The sequence below is a fragment of the Charadrius vociferus genome, unplaced genomic scaffold, assembly GCF_000708025.1.
Source record: "Charadrius vociferus isolate BGI_N301 unplaced genomic scaffold, ASM70802v2 scaffold512, whole genome shotgun sequence".
NCBI lineage: Eukaryota > Metazoa > Chordata > Aves > Charadriiformes > Charadriidae > Charadrius > Charadrius vociferus.
This window is the reverse complement of record NW_009647050.1, coordinates 548,105-564,499: the sequence shown is the minus strand read 5'-3', so window position 1 is coordinate 564,499 and position 16,395 is coordinate 548,105. Positions and strand designations below refer to the sequence as shown.

Sequence of the window (16,395 nt, the reverse complement as noted above, 5' to 3'; positions counted from 1 at the left end):
ATATTAAATAGTAGTGACAAATTCTGGGTTTTATCCACCTTTTCTGGGTTTTCTGTTGTTTTTAAAGCAAATGTGATGAACACTCTTGTACTCACTCTGACATTCTATGAACTGATGAATAAAAGTGCAGTCCCCTCCACTCTTTGAAAGAAAGTGCTCTAGTAAAGAAAGAAACACTTAAGTTTACATCTTCTTATCATTTTCAAATTGATGCAACAAAAAATTTGAAAGGTATATTAACAATATTTGTAATTGTGTATTTACAGTGAAGTTCTGAAATCTGAGTTAATATGCAAACAGACAAGATGTAATTGAAATGATGTCTGAGTGATATCAGAAAATAGATTACTCTTTTGAACTGATGAGAAGTACTTTAACTGCATTTTCAAAGGGTACTTTTAAATCCTAAAATCTAACAGCAGTTCTTAAGCATAACAAAGAGCCCCTTACCTCAATAGGAGCTATTTAAAAAAAATAACCACTTATAACCAATTATTGTTCAATAAAACCAAAATTTAGAAAGAACCAATTATTAAAAGTCCAAACATTCTGCATTTGGCATTTGCAGCATTGCTTTTTCAGGTTAGGTGGCGACAAATGACTTCCACTATATTTCCATTGACAACTTCATATTTTTGGCAAAAAGATTAATGCTCATAAGTGATATTTAAATCACAGTACATTTAGAATACATAAGATTATACACTGCTGAAAACATGCAACTCCATAGCACTGATGCCTCTAGTTCCTTCCATTTGTTAATTCATACTCAGACATGGATAATTACAAATACCAAATCCAAGCTGTGAAGAAACAAAACCCCATGTATTTAACCTATATTCTTCAGCATTTTTTAATTAGCTTTAAAAAGGCATTTAGTAAGTTTTTCTTTAGTCTTCATGTCTATTCTTCAAACCCTCTTGAAATGAAAAACGTTTACTTTAAAAGTGTTGCTGAGTATCTTTTTTTACATTTTAAACAAAAGTTTCACTGCACAGAAACAACAGTTTTTGAAAGGACAGTTCTACAGCAGAGATCCGAAAACTGGGCTCAATACCCAGGTTTACCCCAGTCCTTCAATGTGACCTTGTCTGGCTCCCAAATCCATCAGAACTGTGCATCGCTTCACATAAAAAGGTGCTAACACTTCCTTTCTAAAGAACTTCCAAAATCCTGAGCTCAAGAACCTAGCAATCTGAAAAGGCTGCTCTTTAGTACACAAACCAGCAAAACGTGTGACGTTCTAACAAAATTGTTCAATCGTTAGCTTCTGATAACAGAAGCTTAGATCTTAAGATCCAATACGTCATACTAAGCTTTACTATATTTCAAAGTTACTCTACAAGGTAAACTTTTTTCTAACCCACAAGGACAGGGCTTTTAAAAGACGGCACCATGGCTATAACGTTTGTTTTCCATATTTAAACTTTTTTTTTATTGCCTTTTTACATCATCCTCTAAGTGACTGTATACAAATTTCTCCTTTCTTTCTTGATATAATATATGGCTCACAAAACGTAAATATGAAAGCCAGGTGTGGTGCAACTCACCGAGAAGCATACCACAATGAAATAACTCAGTTGTACACTACCTTTACCCGTGGCTTGATGTACAAGCAAGTTACTCTCTTCTGCAATAGAATTTCCATAAGTGAATGAGAGAAAATGAATGCCTAACCATCATCATCTTAATACACTTTGTTATAAAAAGAGTCTAGAGAGACTATAACATAAATTCTTAGTTCCTCTACTCAGAGTAGAGCTCTTTTAACGGAATGGACATCCACGCATAGAAGTAATGTAAAATTCTTATTCTTGCAACAGCTAGGTAGTACACCTACACCCATGCCTAGAGGACTTGACCTGAGGTTCTGAGAGACAAAGAGGCAAAAGGAATCTTAAAACGCATATTGATTTTCTACGGCTTTACCGCCATTTGCCTCTCTGGGGGCGGGGGAGGTAGGGTATGTGTACCTTTGCATACAGATAGAGGAGACTTTTTAAAATTCCTTTACAGGCTATTTACCACAAACCCCAAAACTTTGTATTTCTGATTTCTGCCTTCAACTGTGAAGTCCTTCCCTTACGCAAAATATTTACAACCTCCTTCACTGCCAGTGTTGCTGAATCTACACCATAACCCCTGAATTCTTAGCTCTTCGAAAATAATGCAAGACGACTCAGCAAAAAAGCAGTTACTGCCTCCTGCTGCTTTTAAGAGTACAAAGTCCAAAATCTGGCAGAGAAAATTACTGCCCATCTGTCCCTATATGAGGGCTAGATAAAGGACAGGAAGATACAGAAAGGCACAGACTGTCATGAAGAGAACACAGGCCAGCAAGCTCTAAAACGCCAGAGGAATGTGGATGGACCAGGTATAGCAGAGATGCAGAAGAATGTGGTACAACAGGCAGAATAATGGAAAACATGGAAAACTACGCTAAAATATAGAATAACAAAATTGCTTGGTGGATGCATGACAGAAAAAGGTGATAGAATGTATAAACATACAGAAAGACAACTTGAATGAGCAGTTATATGTTGTCTATATTCCTAAAGAAAAAGAAATTCAGACAGCTTCCTAAAACTCCCAGCTTTAAGCACAAGTTCTACTGTTACTCAGAGGATGGAGGAATCTATATTTTCATGCTTCCACCCAGATGACACTTTGACTCTTATGTAATCCAAAATAAGTCAAAAGGGGATTGCTTCAACTTTGACAAAAAAGTGAGTATCAGTGATACAATGATATTTGTTATCATGACATATCAATGAATTCAAATTTGAAATAATGTTTCAGACAATTTTTAAACTCAGACTGATAAAAGGTAGCAGTATTTAAAAAATTAACAAGAAACACCTGCCAACAATTTTAAAACAAACAAAAAAGCATTTGTTAAAAAAAAATCCTATTTAGTGAGATGTTATCAATTATTTCTCTAAAACAATTATGTATTTGCACTCAAACCTTGAAAGCTTTTACTAAATGTTTCAATTTAGCTCTAGGCTACTGTTGTTCACAGTATTGCCCGTTTTTCTAATAACCTCCAACAACGTAACTTTCAAAGTCTTTTTACAGTTAACATGATTAGAATGAAGTACCTCATATTTGTTTTGTGAAGAATCTAACTATTTTCTGGGGTGGATGATTTTAAAAAATTAAAAGCAAATTTATTTCTTAACCATTCTATCAAGCGTTAAGAGTATTACCAACTGAAAAGTATGCATCAACTAGATGAATCAATCTACCTGAAACCAAAGTATGGCAATCCAGAGAACTGGGAACAGACATGAAGTCTGCTGCCTGCTAATATCAGCGTGCATCTTAGCTAAGTGCCTAAAATGCTACGATATTAAGGGATAACTAGTACTTAGATTAAGGGGAGGTTATTGTACAGTTCCTGTCAGTGTTTAACAGAGCTCTCCTCCTGCCTCAAGTAAGAAATAGACATGAGGTTTTGCCATGATTAACTTTTTATTTTGCTATTAGTCTCCCTAGTTAAGAAGCTCTTCATTTATAATAAAAAAAAAAGGTAAAAAGCTAAGAATTAGAGCATAGAGAGTTCTAAAATTGTTTCAAAAATATATACAGTAATCCTTAAACACTGTGAATATTAGTTAAAACCACAAGTTCTCTATGCAAGTGCCCCAACCTTCCAACTAATACTACCACCGTTCCTCAGAGCTTTCACTATCTAGCAAGACACAGCAAATGCTGAAGAAAGCTACACCAAGGTAAAATTTAAAATTAACATAAGAGGACAAATATATCTTAGCCAATGGAACAATTTAGTGAACTTAGAATTCTATCTGGAATAATCTTTGCTGTACGTGATATTGGGCAAAGTCTTATGAGACAATTTTATTCAAAGTACATCAAGGGAATGTTGAGACACATTAGTTAAAACACTTAGCTTTAAGTAATTGGTCTTTAAAAAACCCCATCAATTTGTTCAATCTGTATTCATTCCTATTTTACATAAAGACATCCTTGAGTTTTAAAAAGTTAGTTTCCACTATTTATGAATTTCATGTCCTCACATTTTTCATATGTTACAGTTAGAAAAAAAAATATGTTTTGCTGACTTTACTTACCATGCCCAATTTAATACAAAAACGGTATGTGTCTGTGTTGCAAGGGAAAATAAAATTAAGAGGAAAAAAGTCAATGAGTTTTCCACTTTCTTGTATCACAAACCTGACATCATTTGGTAGACTCCTACTGATTCCAGTGAGAGCCCAAAAACATGCCAAAAAAAAAAGACGACTTCCAAGTTGGCTCATTACGTTTTATAAAACATTCTAAAAATACCTAGACTGAAAGTCTAAGCAAAAAAAATGATGGTCAGAGGACTAGACAAATTCTATTTCATTTTTTAAGAAAGTATTACTCAAAGTAGAATTTTCGAGAACATTTTGAATTTGTTCAACTTTAAACATCAACTGTAAGACAAAAGGTAGCCTGAAGATACACTACCTTTCTCTGTGCTCCCATTAATTTTAGGTATGAAGTCATCAACTTGTATGCCTAGGATTAAGAAAGGGTATTATTTCTGGAACCAAGCAAAACATTTTGGGTTTTGTTTCTTTATACATACAGTGTTGTGAAATGCATCTGGCTTTTCAAATGTCCTCCTCCTCCTAAGTATCTAATCTAATCAAACAAAATTTAATGTGTTTCCTGCATTACAGATCATGTTCCCATTTGTTCAAATGTATTAGAGGTTCCTATCATCCAAAGAATTACCGCCTATTACATATACATATATATGTAGAAAATCCTTTTTTATATATGTATACAAAAACCTTCAAAATCTTGGAGCTGAGGGGGTGCAGAGTTCTAAATTGAGCAATGACCCAGAAGCCTGAAGACTCACAACAGCAGTGCCCTCTACCGGCATTCTGCTGTGGCCACATGTCTTTCAGTGTTAAGTGATCCCAAGAAGAATGCACTACTGGGGTAACTGTAAAACATTATTCTTTTGCCAGACCCCTAAACTACAAGGTCGTTATAATAAAAGTAATCGAACATAAAATCTGGAAACCAGCTTGAAACAAAAAACTGATCACACCTACCTAAGCTGTTGTGTTCTTTAAGAGTTTTCTCTTGAAGATGTTCTAACCGTACTGTAAACAGAAGTCCAAGAAAAAGATATTTCACAGATTAAAAGAAAAACAAATAATCAAAGTTTCTTCCCCACTAGTGACTAACCTTGTAAAGCAGTTAGCCGCTCATTTGTGAAGTCATTATCAGCCTGCAAAGCTTCTATTTTTGCTTGAAGCTCTTGCTCTCTCTCTTCCATTTCGTCTATTTTATGCTGCAATTCTTTTTTCTCAGCCAGCCCTTTCTGTTGGATTTCTTCTTGTCTTCCTTCTGCTACCTGCTCAAAAAAAAGTTAAAAAAAATCCCCAAACAAATCAAAATTAACCTGTAAAGGCACAGGTTTCCTTCATTTTTGTATAACTAAACGTCCGTAAGTAACTTTCTTTGCTAGTCAGATAAAGAAAATTGAAACAATGCAAAATTTTTCTACTGTTATTTTTCTATAAATTTCACTTCCAGCACAGTAACAGAGAGAAAGAATCTCAAAATTTCTTAACTAACTTTGTCTGAGGAACCTAAGTTTTACAGGAACAGTACCAGGGCCCAAGAACTACGAAACATCTGAAGTCTCCCCGCACCTCAAATAAATCAAAACCCAAGAGTCCTTCTGAACTGAATGTACATTGCACAGACTAACTCCATTGAAAGCCACATCTTTTTCCTTGCTGGATTTCATGATAGTAAGTTTCAAAGACTCCTCCCTCAAAGCTAGGTAATAAGTTTCAATTTTGATGCTTCTGTTCATACTCATCATCATCAGTGATTAACTCATAACTGGGAAACCAATGGCATTAACCAGAAATTTAATATTTTAATTTGGAAAGAAAAATCTTCTGTCTGAGGTGCTGAACTAGGACTCAAAGAACCTAAATTCCAATTCCAGTATTTATCCAAGACAAATGCAACAACTGTCTCAGGTCTACAAAGACAACACAGGTACCTTCACTGTCAACATCTTCCACTTATCTAGACTGCAGACTCTTTGGGAACAGGCTTTATCTTACTGTGATTACTTTGTTCTCCAGCATAAGGGACCTTTAAATATCAATATACTTTGACATTTATGGTAACATTCAAAGTGAACAAAAAGGAAACCTGTTAGCAATTTACTTAACTGATTTTCAATTACATTAAATGTAATCCAAAAGAATATGGAAAACATGGATGTGCATCTCTACTTTCATTCACCTGTTTTTTAAAAAGTTTCTTAACCTTTGATTGCTACATTAGAAATTACATTTTATTTGTTCCATGCATTATTGTATCATCGTAAGTCAGATGACGTTCTGTCATTACCTTTAGTTTGTCGGAAAGATCTTTAATTTCATTTACAGCTCCGTTGTATTTATTTGCTAATTCTCTTAATTCTTCCTGAGTCCGCTCATTCATTTCTTTCAGGTGAGTACATTCATCTTCTGTATTACTTAAACTCCGCTGTAAGATAGAATTATTATGCAATAAATAAAAAAAACACAACCTAATAATCTACCAAACACTGAAGTTGTTCTATCTTTTCCAAACAGTATATGTAACTAATCATATTTAACTGCATTTGTTCCTAAATTAAGGCTAAACAAACAGCTCAAGTCCTGGCAAAAATGCTATCTGTGCAAATCTTTGTAATGTTCTACTTAAAGAACAGATATGCAAAAAACATATTAGTTTCATGCATGTGTAAAAAAAAAAAAACAACCCACAGCAGGTTATACAATTAATTGTGACTTCCAGGAATAAAGAACTGAAATGTGTGATCCATCTCCCCTATTCTCTTCTGGTTTATGATTAACAGTGAAAGTTTTGTAATATTTTGTGATCCAACGTAATCAATAGATTTCATCATACCTTTCACCCAGCAAAAGATGATGTAACACGTTATGTAAGCAAAATGGCTCCCAGGAAGTGTTCTAAATCTTTTTCTGAACTCCATAATGTGGAAATGCACCTAAGCTAAGGTCCCCTTACTCAGGAGACACCTGGGTCTTCAGGAGGCAAAGAACACTCCAGAATTTTGCATCAGCTGGTGACAACAGCACAACTAAATGGTGTATAGAGTTTCATCCTCACAGCACAAGATTTGTTTCTTCATTCATACGGTTGTTTGTTGGGTTTTTTTGTAACAAGCTCTGACTTAGTTCTTCACCATCGTAACAGACCAAAACACCTTTAAATAAAAGTGCATTCAAAACTACATTGTATAATAATTATTAAAAGGACAACTTTGAACCAGGAGCCAGTGATTCTTCTGTGTGGAGAGAAAAGTATGTGGCACGAAGCACTCAAGCAAATCTCTTACTAAAGTTAAATTAGTATTTCTGCCGCAATAGTCAAAGTAAAGAAGAAAAAGTATAAGTCAGAAGATTCTTCTCTTAGTATAGGATTGGAAAATCGAAGAAAGCTAGAAGTAAACATAAAACTCCAACCATTAACAAACCTGTCAAGAGCTATTACGATATAAAAAGGTGTATTTAACTGAAATCTCATAAGGTTATTTATTACAGCACTATACACATTGCATTCTCTATAAAGCATGAAGAGGATAGACACTTTGAGCACTTAATTTTAAGTTTTATGATATTTCTTGACCTAAGGGAACGTAGCAAATAATGATAACAGAAGGAGAAAATCAAGCAAAAGACAGTAATGAGACAGGAATGATATTATAGGGACAGAAATCTTACTTGAAGAAAGCATACAACAAACACATAATCTAAAAAGTTCATTCTTAAGTGTAATTTGTATGAGTGGTTAAGCTTATGTTTCCACAAATTTTATAGTTTAGACAAGGTCTAACAGCATTTTTTCTAATGTATGTATGTCGTTTTCCCCTCACGTATTTCCTACGTATACTAACTTCTCTAAGGCAGCTTTATGAATTTTGGAATCTGGCAGGAAAAGAAGGAAGAGTTTAAAGCACAGTTTCTCATTAACTGTTTAACAATCTAAGTATTGTCCAATAGGAGAAATATAGACTCTACTACTAAATATACTGCAAGTGCCACAATACAACAAACACTGGTGTATTACAGGCAACTAAACAGGGATCTAAGTAGCAGCAGTTATAACTATTTCAGCTTTTCCAGAAGACTAGGCACGAAACTTCAGTACCTCGACTTCAGACAGTTTTCTGACCACTTCAATTTTCTCCTGAAGAACCCGCCTCAGGGACTCTTTGGCTGTTGTCTCATAGTTGTGTTTGTCTTCTTGTAATGCTATAAGCTCTTTTCGTATACTGTCTTCTGTTTGATTCTGCACATGTAAGATAAGATAATTCAGATACAAAGATACAAAATAAATTAGTATTTTGCTGATTAAATATATTAGATCGTGATAATATCTGTTCTATTCCAAAATGTTTAGCAATTTCTGATAGCTGGGAATACGTTGTGGAAAAATCACTGATCACAGATTCTTGACATGGGTGTAACCCAATTATTTTTTGAAGTGTATGTATGGCAGCACACATCAGCTGTGATTACAGAATAACTATAAGGGGTTTTTGAACACTGCTAAGACCATGTCAAGACTAAGAGACCTACAATTTGACAAGCCAGAAACCTACGAGGTCCCATCTACAAGACCTCAATCAGGACCTGCAAAAAAAGTTTTTATAACATAGGTAGTTGAGAGGAATTAAAAATAAAATAAAAATAAAAATTTAAGGCAGACACAAGTGGCCAGGCCATACTTGTAACTCTGTCTCTGAATATCAGACAGCTCATTGATAATGCCTTTTTTCAAATCCCTGTTTGGAAAGAAACTTCCATAGGAAACGGGACTGAATGGTTTCTTCTCACTGATAACAGAAATTCCTTCTCTGCATTTCAGTACATACATGTTTATACGCATATACAAAAGAAATCAGTTCATGCTAAAAAAATGCTGAAAAATAGCAGTTTATCTAGACTTAAAATGATTCCATGAAATACGGACCAGATCTGGTCCAGAGTTCCAACTGCTTTCCTACAACTACCTAATTTCGAAACATTTCCAAAGAGCTATCTTTCAGCATTCCCAGCATTCAACTTTAAGTGAACTACTTACCTTTGAACATGCCTGTAACTGATTTCCCATAACCTCTAATCTTGATAGCAGCCTGTCTTCATCTATTAAAGCCTAGCAGAAAAGAAGTATCACCTTAGTATTAACACATGCTTCACATAGTTCCAGTAGTGTTCTGCTTGAAAGACTTCAATTTTGTTGGAGTATTTACTACTAACAGTTATTTCAAACTGGTACATGACCACTAAATTTATTAAACATTATCTTTTGCAGTTTAAGAGAATTGCCATAAGCTTTTTGCTGCTTTTTCCCCATTGTTTGTAAATTAATAGCTAAAATACTTCTGCATATTTCAGTCCATAAAGGAAAAGGATGCCTGCAGATACCTGCCAACTAGTATCTGAAGCCTCTTGCGTGACAGCAAGTAGTCGCTGAAGGGTTGCCAGCTTCTGTTCCAACATTTGTTCCCGATGTAAGGCTTCCTGTGAAGAGAGCAGAGCACCAGTCAGTTCAGCTAGAACAACTCAGAAAAACAGAAGCAACGTAAGAGACACCAAAATACAAGAAAAAAAGGAAGTCTGAGTAGCAAACATTGTCACATATTCAAAACTATAATAAGACCATCTCATTTTATCCATCCACACATTTACTTGGCTATTTTAATCAAGAAATGTTATCCTATAATCTCGGGTTCCTAAATCCCTTTGTTTTCCATGCATATGATGCACATGCATGTACATAGTAACAAGTTATTATTTCCAAGACTTAAACACACTTGGACTTTTTTTTCAATAATTTGAGTAACAAAACTGGAAACACCAAAAGGCGGCTTGGCAGCTCCCATGTAATGGGGCCCTCAAATCAGGTCACAAAAGAAAAATGCCAAGCAAGAACTACTATTTTTGTTCAATTTTTGTTTTACGACAGTAAGACAGAAGAGCATCTTCGTTAACAATTCCAGGATACAGAGAATGAACAGATTGCTGAGCGAGTATGTATTTGGCCTCCCAAGAAAGAGCATCTGCCTGAGCTGCTTCCTGCTATGTCAGCAAATACATATAACGTTAGTATCCATCTCAAAAGCCTCATCATTGATGCGAACAAACAGGCAAAATCAGTCAGTAGAACTATACATAAATTAAAGCTACACAGAAGTTACCAGGAAGAACATTTTCACGTTTTTTCCAGCAGGCTGATTTTATGATCCTTTCTAAAGAGATTATTTATATATATTAGCCCACACTTCAGCATGCTGCCATTTTGCAGTCTAACCCTTTTGTGACATGACATCTTAGGGAAAAACACATCTTTTAAAAATGACACAGGAGCAGGCACATAAAGGCTGGTGATGCCAATGAAGAAGTGCTGCCAGCACTGCCCCCCCTTTATACTCTCCAATAATAACAGGGACAGAAATAGTCATACTAAGAAATTATATTCACAGAAACAAACTAGTTCTGGACACATGAAACGACCTCTTGGTTTGCCCTTCTTTTGTCCTATCAAAAGTTTTATACGTATACACAGCACATTCACCGCAGGGGATGATGCTTAAAATATTGGGAGCAAAAGGAAATGGGGGACAATGAGGTAGGATAGGAGAAAGGCCAGGAAAAACAGGTATATAGCGTTCAGAGAGCCTTCTATGAAACAGGGAGCTTTCACATTTCTTTTATAAAAGTCATGGTTCATACTGCTCATGCAAAACCCCAGAAGTTTACATAGGTCTATACCATGGTCAATTACAACACAGAATCACAGAACAGTTTGGGTTGGAAGGGACCTTTAAAGGTCATCTAGTCCAACCTCCCTGCAATAAGCAGGGACATCTTCAACTAGATCAAGTTGCTCAGACCCCCGTCCAACCTGACCTTGAATGTTTCCAGGGATGGGGCATCTGCCACCTCTCTGGGCATTAACGTTTTACATTATTTCACTACAGAAAAAGGTAGTCAAATGCTTATCGTGTTCCAGTTTACAGAATTCCAGCCAAATAAAGATATACAGAGCATAAGATCTGTGTTTTGAACAAAGATTAAATATTTAGCCAACCTAATGCTGTCAAGAGAAGAGTTACCTGTAGATACTGTGAAAGCTGAAACAATTCCTGAGAATACATGCTGGGAGTGTTAGCAGCAACCTGAAAAATAAAAGAATTTAAGAATCAAAATGGTTTTGGATTTTTCATTAAACTCAAGCAATGCAAAATTCATCGTTTAAATCTAATCATGAAAATAAACTTAACATGAGCTAACAACTGGCATTTTCAGTCATTTATTGTTCTGCTACTATTTATTCTTTCTTTTTTTAATCATAGAACTTCCCAACTCTGGACTGTGTTAATGTCTTTACAAGTTCTTGAACCACCAACACACCAAAGAGTTTCAGGCTTTTGTTTCAGTCGAGATTAAACTGACAAAAAAAACCCCAAGGTGCACAAAGGCAAAGCCATTTAACCCAGGGACAAACAGAAATCAGGGGTTTCCAGAATTGCAAATAAAGTCTCTTATATTCCAATTTAATGTCATCATTCCCCCGCCTCCCCCTCCATTTCATCACACATTTTCTGTTGACTTACTAGCCGTCATCTTCATCATTTCCCTTTATAAGTATCTGTTTCAGATTTGGGGAATACCTATAATATCTCTAATCATAACTGTTCTTGCTGCATATTAGCACCATTATCTTACTTGATTTCTATTCACGTGCAACTAAAGAAGTTCTACTCTGTCGTGCCACCGCCTCTGCCAGGCTTAAAGCCTGGGTTTTGGTAAGTCTTACTTTATTCTTTCTCCAGTCCCAGAAACTGTCTGGACTTGGCGGGGTGGCAAATGTGTTTACTGATTCTTGTAGGCTCTTCCTACACTGACATAATTTTGAAGCTGTTTTTCCCCACAGTCCCACCTCAGAATTTCTGCCTTGCCCTGGATTCAAGGTACATACACTGTTTTGAAACCTCAACTTAAATGCAAAGTCTATGAAATCCTCAGGCTGCTGACTTCACAAATAAGTTTCCTTAGTTTCTGAAAAATTTGTTCATGTTTAAAACTCTGATTTGAACCTAAGTTAACCCTTCTTTTTAGAGGCTAGAAAGACAATCAATTCCTGATCACTTGTCTCAGGAGTGTATCTATTGACAGCTTTTCTACAAGTCCCCCACATCCTCAAAATTGAGTTTAAAAATTACATTAGACATTACTGACTCCATGACTCTACAGGGAGTGACTCTGGCTGTACCTGTAACAAGAGGAGCAGAGAGGTTTGGTCTCAATCTGCTTTTGGAACATGCCAGAGCACTTCCCAGCCTGTGCAACGCAGCTTTTCCTCCATAAAAAACAAGATACAAGGACAACAGACCTCATCCAAACACCAAATCTAAGCTAGTCTTGGGTCCCACTGAACAGGTCAAGTATCAAACTATGCAATACCCAAGACCTGTTCATCAGTCAACCTGTACCTGGAAATTTAACCATGTTAACATCAGTGGGGTTTTTTTCTAAGCCACGTTTCAGATGCCACGCTGTAAGAAGTCAAGCTACCTTAAAATATACACTGCGATACTGCATTACCTTCTCTACCTTAAATGTCACTCAAAATATTAAACTAGGTAGAAATAGGCAGTGGAAAATGTCTCCAGTGTAACTGGACTTCACTATTTCTCCATCTTTATAACAAGTCAGAAAACAGCATGTGGTTGAATAAGGCAGAAAACAGCAAATTACTGAATTACCTTGTCAACAGGACTTGGTAATGGAGCATGGATAACACTAAAAAAAAAAAATTAAAAGTAAACACAAAGTGCAGAATAGCAGTTCAAAAATCTAGAAGATACCTGAACTTAATCACGATGCTTTGTATTTTTAAGTTTATTCTTCAGATAAAAATGAAGAGTTAATATACAAACATGCAAACCCAGTTAATACTATGCTGAGCATTGTTTTCAAAGTTACAGAACTATTTTCAAATTATAAATCTAAAGTATATTCTAAAAACTCTCTTTACCAACTTTTATTTCAGTAGTTACATAACATCGGATTTTTTTTTAAAAGCTGATTTATTAAGATTTAAACCAATTTACATGCACAAAATAATAGATATGAAAAAACAGTGGGTATACTACTGTTTAAAAGTCAACACACAGTGAAACAATATTCGGTAGCTTACAGAATTTTGTACACTTTCACTACAGCAAATGTTATACTTGCACATTCTCATCAGAACTAAAAACTTAATACCATGCATTTCTACTATTTCTTATTAGGACATGCAATTACATGGAAAATTTCCCATAATAATTTATTTTGACTTATCTTCCCAGAAGCAAAGACACCCTAAAGCTTCATGCAAATATTTCTGGATACTAACAATAAAAGAATCTTTAAATAAACAATCAAAACCATACAATTGCTGAGGATGAAAGATGATTAAAATGATGTCATTTGTAACTGGCACTCAATTACTGCAAACAAAACATTTACATTTTTTGTTTCTACTCCTTTTTGAATTTTTCTCCAAAACGTGCATATATATACAGAAAACCCTCTCAATATTCATCTGAGTTTCTAAACATTATTCCGTCAACATTTTGGGGTTTTTTTCTCCTCATGTCAGGCAAAGCTTTCTTTCATCGTGACATCAAATAACTGCACCATGAGGACACGTTACTGTACTACTTATCTGTGGCATATAAACAGTGTTATGTGCACATCCAGACACACACAGACACACCATTATCCTCACTGTGGTAGATCCTATGTGCATTTAAATGAGCGAAAATAGTAATCCCAAACAAAAAAGAGGGTAGGAAAATGCTTATTTTCTTTTTTTTTGGTCCTATATTCCTGTTTATAACACCCATTCCAGTATGCCAAACCACAGCCAGAAAAGCCCAACTTGATAAGAACTCTTCTATTCTTTTATAGAACTTCTTTATTCTTTCGCAGTTGTCTTAATTTCTAAAAGCAACAAGCAAATAAGATTTCTTTTCCATAATGCCTGCAAAAGAACCATGCTTTCATTTTTCTTCTTTGCACAATCACAGGAAACGAAACTGTTCCTACGTTGATTTGAAATATAATATCCATCAAACCTTCATTATGCAGTAGTTTAATTTTGCTACACATGAATAGATACTTATCCTTACTCTGATCGCAATCGAGCTTCCATTCCATCTGGAAGAAACAGTTTGATTGTGGAGACTATACATCCATGGGTAACTGAAAAGAAACAAATACTAAGTCATCATGATTTGCTACTATTTAATTATAAGTTCAACGATTAATGCTATAGTAACCAAGCGAACTGCCATAAGACACTGTGAGGCAGGTAAACAAGAAGAGGCATGAATGTCTTCAAGCACCAGTGCCTGGGTCTTCCATATGCAGTAACGCCTGCAAGATGTCTTTACTGCAGCAAGTTAAAAAAAAAAAAACAAAAAAACAAAAAAAAGAAAAACACCAAACCAAAAACTTATCTCTATGTTCAGGTTATAAAACAAGGAAAAAGGAGTGCACCTTACCAGTCCTAGGTAACACGAATGCAGAAGTACAAACAAAATAAGGAACCAGCATTTTGACAAGATTCTTATGAGCATATCTAGAGACTTAAAGGTAACACATCCAATTTGTGTCGCCAGACATTCCCTTCAACATCTGGGACTTGCCAAGTAATTGTTATTTACAAATACAAGGACCAAAAAGGGAATGCAGAGGAAGAGCATAGGAACCACGGAGAAGTTCATCCTCTTGAACGCTCTGCGCAGCATCACAATCCATCTCTATTTGGGTATGCCTGTACCCATGTAACGCACAGCCCTAGGCAAGCAGCCTCTCGTTTCAGAAGGAAAAAGCTCGCTTCTCCAGGACTAAATTCAAGATTCTTTGAGCTCAAGAAAGACCTTAAGGAATAAGAGAACGAAATGCAATATCTGATTCTTACATCAACTTCAACACCTCTTCACATTTCCCAAAAATGTTACTGATACCATTTTCAATGACATTGCAAACAGTCAAATTACATCGGGTTTTTTTTTTTTTTCTTGTCTGGTTTTACGATTTGGGAAGTAAAAAAATTTTCCCAGTTACATGGAAAGATAGATGTTGTTCCCAAAACACTACCACAAGCTACAGACAAATAAGTATATGGTCACCTACCAACGTACAAAGCCAACTAGCTGCTCTACTTTCATGGTTATTAATATCAGCAAAACAGTTATTCTGGCTCTGAAAAAAAAAGGGCAATGGGTGTTTTAGGACATCGGTAGTACTCCAGGGAAAGGAGACAGGTCTTTGAGGAAGCTACCTCAATAGAATCTAAAAATACAGGAGAAATGATCCAACTGAACAGAGTTGTTCTTAACCTTTATTCAGTGCTAAAAGCTACTGCTTTGGAGAAGTATCCCCTTGGCTACAATACCTTGTTTTTTCAAGATGACCTGGTAAAGGATTAAATTTACATGCCAGGGAAGAACAGACAGGACCTTATTCTCAGAACAGATTAATCCATGAGTTCTGGGGTCTTTTTTGGCTTTAGACTTAGGTCCCCAGAATTCACAAATCTGTTCTCGCAAAAACATTTTAAAAATCTGTTAGTACTATTAGCTGCAGTATGTAATACTCACACAGCTTTCATAACGAAGAACCTTTCCTTTAAGGCATAAAGAGAAAATTAGCAATTTCAAGAAGGAAATATTTAAGTATCTGAAATTAAAGACCAACAGGCAGCTTTACCTTTTGGTCATATCTCTAGTGGCTCTGCTGTGACATTATATAATTTTGAAGTTTTTCTATCAATATTCAGACTGAAAAAAATAAATAAATCTCCTAAAAGCAGCATAAGCTTTATTTGTGTAGAAAAATTAGGAGGTAAACGGGATTTAACAGAGTCTCAAATAGACAGTGATGGTGAAAAGGTACCAGGCTTTTTAATACTTTCACAAAATAAAACTAAGAAGAAAAAAAAACCACCCCACCCCACATTCTGTCCTTTAGATATCAGTTCATTATAACTGAAAGAATAATGAGCAAGCCTAAGGGAAAGGTAAAGCAACATATAAAACAATATCATGAAGATGACTGGACGGGATAGCAGTAATTGTTTAAATTCAAGTCTATATTGTCCTTTTGGAGGAATAAAAAAAAAGCAATAAATAAACCTCCGGTTGTCAAAAAGGACTGAGAAAAGTCTTCTCAGACCGAGGCATGCTCCCCTCCTCCTGTCCCCACCGCCCAGGCGACACGCCACGCACTCACCTGCCGGGCGCGGGGGTCGCGGAGCGCTGCCGGGGGCCGCCCC

General features: G+C 35.7%; 1 protein-coding gene across 1 annotated transcript in view; it reads right to left on the bottom strand.

Annotated features, from left to right (window-relative positions):
- Window positions 1–16,395, bottom strand: part of SLMAP (sarcolemma associated protein) — an 83,475-nt gene that overhangs the window by 28,943 nt on the left and 38,137 nt on the right. The window contains exons 3-11 of the mRNA XM_009895739.1: window positions 14,246–14,318; window positions 12,833–12,869; window positions 11,180–11,242; window positions 9,489–9,584; window positions 9,145–9,216; window positions 8,209–8,349; window positions 6,400–6,537; window positions 5,212–5,380; window positions 96–158 (exon numbers count right to left, since the gene is read on the bottom strand). Of these exons, the coding sequence (XP_009894041.1) occupies window positions 96–158; window positions 5,212–5,380; window positions 6,400–6,537; window positions 8,209–8,349; window positions 9,145–9,216; window positions 9,489–9,584; window positions 11,180–11,242; window positions 12,833–12,869; window positions 14,246–14,318 (852 nt within the window). The remainder of the gene's footprint in view (window positions 1–95; window positions 159–5,211; window positions 5,381–6,399; window positions 6,538–8,208; window positions 8,350–9,144; window positions 9,217–9,488; window positions 9,585–11,179; window positions 11,243–12,832; window positions 12,870–14,245; window positions 14,319–16,395) is intronic.